We start from the raw sequence: 9,765 nt of genomic DNA, 5'->3' as shown, positions 1-9,765 counted from the left end.
ATAGCTTTATATGGTGATTCATTAATGTCTTTCATGGATTGAGCACTTGTTGCTGTGTCATTTAGGACATAGTTTCTTCAAACATTAATTGTTAATCTTTCGTGATTTGCTAAGTAAGATGTTCTTTTTTCTTGGGACAGGGACTGGTGCATGGGAAAGTGCACTTACAAACACCTTGTCTCCTGGTGATCGAATTGTATCGTTCCTGATTGGCCAATTCAGTTTGCTCTGGATTGATCAACAGCAGCGCCTTAACTTCAATGTTGACGTTGTTGAAAGTGACTGGGGTCAAGGGGCAAATCTTGATGTTTTGGCCTCAAAGATAGCAGAAGATAAAGAACATACCATTAAGGCCATTTGCATCGTGCACAATGAGACAGCAACTGGAGTGACCAACAACTTGGCCACTGTGAGAAAAATACTCGGTGAGCATACCTTTTAAATGCATATAAATAAATCTTTTTCTGCTAAATGTGGATGAATCTATGAGGTGCTAATCTATTTTCTGAATGATTTTCAGATCACTATCAGCATCCAGCACTATTTCTGGTTGATGGGGTATCCTCCATATGTGCACTTGATTTCCGCATGGATGAATGGGGTGTTGATGTGGCGCTCACAGGTTCACAGAAAGCTCTTTCTCTTCCAACTGGGATAGGAATCATCTGTGCGAGTCCCAAGGCTCTAGAAGCCACTAAAACAGCAAAATCAGTAAGAGTTTTCTTCGACTGGAACGATTACTTAAAGTTTTATAAGATGGGAACATATTGGCCATACACCCCTTCCATCCAGCTTCTATATGGGCTTAGGGCAGCTTTGGAACTCATTTTTGAGGAAGGACTTGACAATGTAATTGCAAGGCATGGCCGCCTGGCCAAAGCAACAAGGTAACCTTTTTCCTTACTATCAACAAAAATGGCTCTATATATATTGAGATTATATCCGTTTTAACACTATCTATTTTGTCAAACTTGCTTGCAGTCACTATTTAGTTAGAATGTTAGAACAAGATTATTCATATCCAATTCGTTAGTTAAGGTTTCTACTATATTTTGCCTGGAAAATGTAGACTTGCAGTCGAGGCATGGGGTTTGAAGAACTGCACCCAAAAGGAGGAATGGTTCAGTGACACAGTCACTGCTGTGGTGGTTCCACCATATATTGACAGCTCTGAAATTGTTAAAAGAGCATGGAAACGATACAACTTAAGCTTAGGTCTGGGGCTTAACAAAGTAGCTGGTAAGGTTTTCAGAATAGGGCATCTTGGAAACCTGAACGAGGTACGACTCTTGTGTTACATGTTTTTACATTGATATTTTTAATTTTGTGAAGCCAGTTTCAGAACATGACAAGAAAAGTATCGCTTAGTTCTATTTAGCAGCAAAACTCTAATTCTTGTTTTTCATGAATTCATACTTATTTTGAAAATATACACAGAGATTCACAAATGATACAAGGTTGTTTGTTACTCCATCCCAAATTGTGACAGTAGGAATGTTATGACAAAATATTTATATCATGTTTGGTTATGTAAACTTTAACAAACACTTGACATTTTAAGGATGATAAAAAGGTTAAAATCACTATCTAGTACTACGTACCGAATGTGTCTTACTTTTTATTGTAATGAATCTGATTATGAAGTTGTTCTTGGATAAAATCCAACTTACCATTCTCAGGATGTTTACACTGAATAAGCTATACATGGAAGCACTAGAATCCATAGGGAAAACTCGAATGCATTTTATTATAGACAAAATTTCTTTCTTTTTTCATTATTTTTCCCAAAAATTATTACATCTGTTCAATTAAAAACAATGATTATTCCTGCAGTTACAACTACTAGGCTGTCTTGCCGGAGTGGAGATGGTACTTAAGGATGTTGGTTACCCCGTGAAGCTTGGTAGCGGCGTTGCAGCTGCTTCTGGTTACTTATCCAACGCTACCCCCATAATTCCTTCAAGGATTTGATTCAAGAATTTAAACATGTAACTATTTCTCTTCTTCTCATATGGTTTTACTGTAAATATCGCACAATCCTGTCTTTGGCACTTGAGGCTATGAATTTCCATCAGTGTTGTTCATGTATCTAATCTTTGAACACAACCTTCGTTCTTCTTATTCGTATGCTTCTTTGATATTTAGAAATGATTCACATATCAGACTGGATAGAAACACTAAGCTTACGAGAAGTCTTTGTCAATGAGTTTACTTTTGTTGCATATTTTAAAAGTAACTCTAACTGTACGTTGTAGGTGAGTAAACTCTCATTATCCCTTTGTGCGTTTAATCTAAAATAGGATTGAGTTGCATTGTTCAACGTGACCTTCTTTGAATCAAGTTGTCATGTTCGATGATTTTCTTGAATTTAATTTTTCTTGTTCTTGGACTACTATCAAGTCACTCCTTTAAGTTCGTGCCAAAGAAGCGTATATGCTTTTATGTTGATTTTCAACCCCTTTAACTACTCGAGTATAGTTTATCGAAGTTTCTTTTACACGAGTTAATACATTAGTTTATAATTTAAGCCAAACAAGCAATAAGTTGACACAAAGTACTATAAGAATTTTTTTTAATCATTTACAATGTAGAAAGTAAAATATTCAGCTGAATTGTAACAAGAAAAGACTTGCCTACAAAATATTCTTTAAATTTTCAATCAAACTCAAAATTGTCGAGTCATCTTTACTTGATCCACGTGCAATCGTATTTATTGGAGTTTTTATCCCTGAAATTGACCAAATTTTTTTATTATTCGTCGAAGGTAATTATACTACTACCACAATTTTCTTATTTACTTGAATAACTATAAGTAAAATGACATAAAAAAATCATTTCTATTATATATATATATTCATTCCATGATCATCATCCATATACCGCAAAATATATAACTCCTATTTAAAGATACACATACAATAATTCATACATCAAAAGATCCAAAGATTCATACAATTGTGATGGTTATAATGCCATCTCGTAGCATTTGTAAAAACTAATTCTACAAATGAAGAAAAATAGCTCAATCTTTTCAATACCAATAACTGTAAACCCACCATTACAAGAAATGATCTTTAAATCTTTATGTGAATAGCTCTTCTGCTGGCTCAGGAGCTATTATGATGATTATTACCCTCAAGAAAATCAAGAATTAATAACGTTAGTTTCAGAGATGGATCTAGGGAAAGGTCGGACTGTGCTACAATTCATCCCTCTAGTTCAAATGTTAATGGAAAAAAAAAAGTAAATTATTTTTATGTGTGATTTATTTATTTATTTATTTTGTATTAGCCCGTCCTGAATTTTTCTTAGATCCACCAGTTTCATTTTTAATTGAGTTAGGTATATAATTATAAAATAATTTAAGTGTGTTTACGAAAAGTATATTTTAATTAGAGTTTACATAAAAAGTGGTGTAAGAAATAATATTTATGGGGGACATATAATTATCCTTTTAAATTTTAATTGAATTAGAGTATAATGGTAAATTATCGTGGAGTACTTATTGAAAATACGTTTTAATTGTGGTGTGATTATAATGTAGTGTAATAAGTAAAATTTGTGGTGGTAATTACCCTTCCTCGAATAAGAACCCTTGTAAGAGACCATGAGAACAGTAATTCAACTTTCTTGAAATGGAAAGCAGAATTTGGAAGCAAAATATTGGATTAGAAAACGCTAAAAGAACGTGGAAAGTTTGCGTGAATCGTGCGTAATGGATGATCATGAGCTGAAGTTGAGGATTAGGTGGACAATTTCATGTTTGATGGCATCATCTGCTAGACATTATCTGATACAAGAAATCGTTAAAGAACGTGATATGATTGAGAAAATTGAGGTCACAGATGAAAGTGAACAAGGAAGGAACAAATTGAAGAGGAATTTGATGGCCAAGGATTCATTTTTCGAGTATAGGAGCAGAGTGCCTGCTTTGAGGATCAAAACGAGGTATGGAGAAAACTTGGAGTTGCATGAATCTAGGGAGGTTCTGGAGGTGGTGGTGGAAGAGATGATGTAGAAGGAGAAAATGGTGGTGATTTGGTGGCAGAGGGGGCGGAGGAGGTGGTTGTGAAGAAATTGGTGGCGGCTAAGAAATCTTATCACTTAAGAAATGAATTTCTTTTACTATGCTTTTCTGTAGTTGGTTCATTTTGAGTTGGCTTCTGCATTTTCCTCTGTAAATTTCTTATTATCATTGTAAAAAATATAACTAAAAATCGCGTTTCAAAATCTAATCTGTGTGTCACCTTCATCAATGAATTTCAATATAAATTTTCAATACATCGATCAGAAAAGAAATCGGTTTCTTTAGCTGAAAGTTGCAGTCTAGACGTAAAGCTCTTGGCTTCTCAAGCAAATTTCTTCAGAATAGTCCTCATCTTCCTCCTCTCCATGCGTCAAATACTCTCCATTTCCACTGAATAAACCAACTGATAATGAAGGGGATAAAGAAGTGTAACTACCTCCAACGAACTGAGATTTCTCTGCATGGAAATCAAAGCACTTCGAATTTGTAAGTGTAATTATTTATGGTAGAACGAGCAGAATCATGAATAAAGCTCTTAAAGATGAACTTCTCTTGAAGTCTTTGGTAATATGCAACAAAATGGTTCCAGAGAGCACAACAAATCCACATATTTCTGATATAATATTTCCAGCGCTTTGTCCATCCCAGTCCTGCGGTAAATTTTGTTATGGAGTGAACCATAATCGAAAACTCAGAGAGCAATAATAAATAAAAAGAAATCAGAAACAAACAAGAACATATGAACAATCGAGAAGATATTTATAAGTGTTTCGCAGTCTCTTCCATTTTTTTCTCACAATACACCTCAGATTCCTCTATATAACGTGGGAAACTATGGCGACTTAATATTAAATGTGATTGCCTAACAATAGGTGAAACTGCAGTTGAGTAAATAATTTTTGGTGATTGCTCCAAAAAACTACCTGTAAATTAGTTCCAACTTAAGAGTAAGCCAAACAACCATCTATGACCTGTCTGCCTAAAGGTCAGTTTGGCAGGACTTTTGAAAAGTGAAATGTTGTCTTTGAAACTAAGAAGCAGCTTTTGGACATGTTTGAATAATTTTCTCAAAGTACTTTCTATTGCTAGAAGAGCTCCTAGAGGTAACTTGCCTAAGGTAGTTTCCTCGTAAAGCTATTCTACAAGAAGCAGAAGCAAAAAGAAGAAATCCTGCCAAACGTGCCCTAGCCCTAAAGCATATTTATTCAGCCAGATCCGGCAAGTGAATGAATAATACATACAGTCTCTATCATATTATTGGCATCAACAGAGGTTACATCTAAAATGACAATTCAGCAGTGAAGGAAAATTAATTACAAGACTGACTCTCATTACTGGTAACATAACCCCAGTAAACAGAAATTGAAAAAGTATACATTTGTGCGGAAGATACTATAAGTGAATTGGCATTACCTTAAACATAATAATGCTGGCAACTATGGTAAGTGTAGTAAACATGACATAATATATTGGGGAAACAATTGCAGTATTGAAGGTATCCAGAGCCTGAAACATAAAAGATTTGTTGGTATACAGAAACCAAGGCATTAAAATTTAATCACAGAATAGGTTTCTTGGTATATACATTTGGGACATGAGGTCATAGGCATAAAGTCTACATACTGAGAAGATAACAAGTCATAAAAATCTTCCGTTAATTAATTGTTTGTAGCACATTATTCGGAAAAATATTTTAAGTTGCAAAATCGAAGATGAACTAAACTCTACGTGTTCATATAAGAGAAAAAAACAGAAAAGAACTACAGGAAGTTTGATTATTTTGGGTAATCGTTTCCCAAAAAAGAACTTTAGTGTAATCCTTTCAAAATAACATGGTCGTTTCCCAAAGCTATTTGAACTTTAGTGTTTCAACACCAAAAATTTTGACTCCATAGTGTAATCCTTTCAAAATAACATCACAACCCCAGTCCTCAACGTATCTGAAAATGTTCCTTAAGCATGCCCCACCCAGTCCAAAATCAGGGAAGAATCTGAATATATAAAGATCACTGGAAAAACCAAAATGAAGCAAAAACAACTATGTGAAATAAGGTAATTGAAGCTTATACCGCTTCATGAAACTTAAAAACAAAGTTGTGATAGAGAATTTTCAATGTGCATTTTTTTACCTCAGAACTGCAGGTGTAGAGGAGACAAGAATGTCACTTATACAGCAATGCAGTTCAAGAGCTTTCTGGAATGAACATGTATCATTAACTATCGTTGTTATAATAAAGATAAAAAATACTCGCCTCTCACTGACATTTTTCTTGAAGGAATTCAAGAAGGAATCTCAATTAGGATTTTCTGCAAGACAACACATCAATGTTAAATACTTGGGGAGAAGGCATATGAGGCTATCAAAATTTTTTAAAAATGCTTTTGGAATATTATAAAATATAAAGTAAGGGACGATCTGTGATTCCCTTCGAACCATGGGTTTTTAAACCACTGCTATTTAAAAGATTACATACCTTGTCAAGATAATTCATCTGTGTGATAACACAAATAGCCACAACAAACACAAAAAACCAGGTCTTTGGGTAGTTTAATTGATTATATCCTTCAAAAGTCAACTTCAGTGAAGTTCCAATAGCTTTAATGCTCATGACCTGAATTAAAAGAGCAAGTGATTAAAAAATAAAAATAAAAAATAAAACTGTAGCAGTATAAAATTTCCAGAGCCAAAAGAATTATTCAGTTTGGAAGCGATAAACAACATTCTGTTTCACACTTTCTTTAGTTATCTAAATAACACATGACTGTAATTGAACCTAGTGATTCATATTTAGCTTGTCCATTTGTTTGTAACTTATACATGTATCTGCAATTCGTAAATGAACAGAATATGAACACTTCTTTCAGCTATTTTAATAAAGGATTGCAAGGCGAACAATACCTTGTAAACTCAGTTTATGTTTGCAAAACAATTACTATTAATTTCTATTGTAAATAGCTCGTCTCTAGGTTTGTAACTTGTACATGTTCCTTCAACTTTTGAATGGTTACATTTTTTTTCCTTCTAATATGTACTCCCCTTTCTTCATGTTATTTGACATAGTTCTCTCTTCCCGGTTGTTTCTTGAGTCACCACCCAAAAGTAGAGACACTAAGTATCGTAAGTAAATTGCTTGTAAATAATGGAGAAATATATTATACAAGCATCAGTGGAAAATTACCAAGGGAGAACCCATAAGCGAACAAATGCCAGTGAAAACAAGTACATTTGAGTGGCCACATTGAGGTGCAAAATAGAAAACGAGAATAATCACCGATCCCACATATAACAAAATTGCTGAAATTGAAGAAGTTAAATGCAGTTAGACATGAGATATTACAGTGTCAGCATGTTTTGGTGTTGTTAGGATCTTCCTCAAGCTGCTCAAGATGATTTCCGGGCTCAGTTAACCTTTAAAACACCGAATCAACACCAAAACCGAAGGTCCCCGCCGCCGACCTCAAGAGTTCTACCTATGGTTGCTTTTCTTCCTTCTGCTTGTTGTTTGCTCACTCACAAAAAATGAATACCACACAGGTAAGGGTCACAAAGACACAAGCAAGAGGTAGACAAGATCAAGGAGTAGAATGCACGAAGAAGAAGAAGAAGAAGACACGGCTTCTCTCTCTCGGGTTCTTTCACAAAAACGGGACCATGGAAGGCTACAAGAGTTTCCAATATATATAGTAAACCAATGACAAACAATAAGGTAAGTCATACATATGGTAAGTGGGCTCGACTAGGGTTATGGCCCAATAGAACACCAACAAGCCACAAAGGTTTATTAGCCATCCAATAGGTAAAACAACGTTAAGTCGGGTCATCCCATTATTCGATGTTGATTTATCGTTCAGTCATTCATGTCGACTGATAAAACTGGTTTACATCATCGCCCGGGAGGTCGTTTGACAACATGATGTCTAACAACCTCCACCTTGATGTCAAAGGACCTGCAAAGAGAAAACGTTTTCCATTAGTGATACCTCTAACAGAAAACCGATAAAATTGGAAATCATATACTTGTACCGATGTTTAGAAGCTCCTTGCAACTTCTAAACTTTACCAGTGGCAGCACTTTCGTGCCCATATCCGAAGGATTATATTGTATGTGAATTTTTTCAAGTCTTACTACTTCTTGTGATATTATATCCCTAATGAAGTGTAGCCTAACATCGATATGTTTAGTGCGTTCGTGAAAAACAGGATTCTTACACAGATGTATAGATGACTGACTATCAAAATACATAACCACATACTCATTCAAGACACTTAGTTCATGAAGTAGACCTCTAAGCCATAGAGCCTCTTTAATTGCTTCGGTGGTGGCAATATATTCTGACTCTGTAGTGGATAGTGCAACTATGTGTTGTAACTGTGATTTCCAACTAACACACGAATTTGATAAGAGGAAGTTGATTTCCTACCATCCCTATCTCCTGCATAGTCAGCATCTACAAAATCCTTTAATTTCACGCCTTCCTTATTAGCACTAAATTTTAGACCTACGTCACTTGTACCCTTCAAATATCTTAAAAGCTACTTTAATGCTTCCCAATGTTCAGGACCTGGATTAGACATGTACCTATTGAGAGTACTAACAGCGAATCCTAAGTCCGGTCTGGTGTAAACCATCAAATACATTATGGAACCAATCACATTTAAGTATGGAATTTTACTCATGTATTCCACTTCACGTTCATTGCAGGAAGCTTGTTCTTTAGATAGAACAAAATGGTTTGCAAAAGGCAACGTGACAGGTTTGCAGTCACTCATATTAAACCTTTTCAACACCTTTGATATGCATGGAGACTGATGCAAGAATACGATGGAATTTGACCTATTTCGTTCTATTTCCATGCCTAGAATTCTTTTAGCCTTTCCTAGGTCTTTCATGTCAAATTCTCCACTAAGGTCTGCTTTTATATTGTTTATCCACTTAGGAGATGATCCAACTAAAAGCATGTCGTCCACATAGATCAACAAGAACAAATAATTGTTATTAGTCTCGTTGTGTTGAAAGTATAGGCAGTGATCGAATTTACTTCTTTGAAATCCTATAGTGATAGGAATCAAACATCTTGTACCACTGTCTAGGTGATTGCTTTAGACCGTATAGGGATCTCTTCAGAAAACACATATAATCAGGTTTTAACTTGTCTTTAAAACCTTTTGGTTGATTCATAAAGATTTGTTCATCAAGTTCTCCATGTAAAAAAGCGATTTTTACATCGAGTTGTTCACGTTCCCAGTCAAAGAGCGCAACCAATACGAGCATGACCCTAATAGTAGTGTACTTGACAACTGGTGAGAAATCTCGTTATAATCAACACCTTCTTTCTGTGTGTAACCCTTCGTTACTAACCTAGCCTTAAATCTTAAGGGTTCTGTACTACTAGTACCTTCCTTAACCTTAAAGACCCACTTGCAATCAACGATTGATTTATTCTTAGGTCTCGATACTAACTCCCAAGTTTGATTCTTTTCTAGAGAACTCATCTCTTCTTTCATAGCTTTAAGCCACTCCTTAGATTGACCACTATTCATAGCCTCTTCAAAAGTTTTCGGCTCCCTATCAACTAGTTTTTCGTAACTAGCGTATGCAAAATCCAATTCAGATTCAAACCCGAACCTCCTAGGTTCTCTCGTTTGTCTTCTCTCATTATCCCTAACTAAATTATAGTTAGCTAATGGATTTTCTTCCTCAGGATGCTCTTCTATCACTACTTCATTTTCCTCTTCA

At 35.1% G+C, this 9,765-nt stretch overlaps 3 protein-coding genes across 3 annotated transcripts in view; 2 read left to right on the top strand and 1 right to left on the bottom strand.

The window, feature by feature from the left end:
* The window catches only part of LOC111392001 (protein CHROMATIN REMODELING 5-like), a 25,458-nt gene extending 25,416 nt beyond the window's left edge, over positions 1–42 (top strand). The window contains exon 19 of the mRNA XM_023017291.1: positions 5–42. Within this exon, the coding sequence (XP_022873059.1) occupies positions 5–42 (38 nt within the window). The remainder of the gene's footprint in view (positions 1–4) is intronic.
* Positions 43–118: 76 nt separating this feature from the next.
* Positions 119–2,123, top strand: LOC111392000 (serine--glyoxylate aminotransferase-like). The gene is made up of 4 exons (XM_023017290.1): positions 119–425; positions 521–887; positions 1,070–1,280; positions 1,834–2,123. Exons 1-4 carry the CDS (start codon positions 119–121, stop codon positions 1,969–1,971), a joined length of 1,023 nt encoding a protein of 340 aa, XP_022873058.1. The 3' UTR covers positions 1,972–2,123.
* Positions 2,124–4,306: 2,183 nt separating this feature from the next.
* The window catches only part of LOC111391998 (probable magnesium transporter NIPA6), a gene marked incomplete at its 5' end in the record, with an annotated part of 17,478 nt that continues 12,019 nt past the window's right edge, over positions 4,307–9,765 (bottom strand). The window contains 5 exons of the mRNA XM_023017289.1: positions 4,307–4,473; positions 4,561–4,677; positions 5,441–5,533; positions 6,502–6,639; positions 7,207–7,322. Coding sequence (XP_022873057.1) covers positions 4,327–4,473; positions 4,561–4,677; positions 5,441–5,533; positions 6,502–6,639; positions 7,207–7,322 — 611 coding nt within the window. The remainder of the gene's footprint in view (positions 4,474–4,560; positions 4,678–5,440; positions 5,534–6,501; positions 6,640–7,206; positions 7,323–9,765) is intronic.

This window comes from Olea europaea, unplaced genomic scaffold (assembly GCF_002742605.1).
Source record: "Olea europaea var. sylvestris unplaced genomic scaffold, O_europaea_v1 scaffold867, whole genome shotgun sequence".
Lineage (NCBI taxonomy): Eukaryota > Viridiplantae > Streptophyta > Magnoliopsida > Lamiales > Oleaceae > Olea > Olea europaea.
Note: the sequence above shows the minus strand (reverse complement) of the source record. Positions and strands in the feature narration are given on the sequence as shown.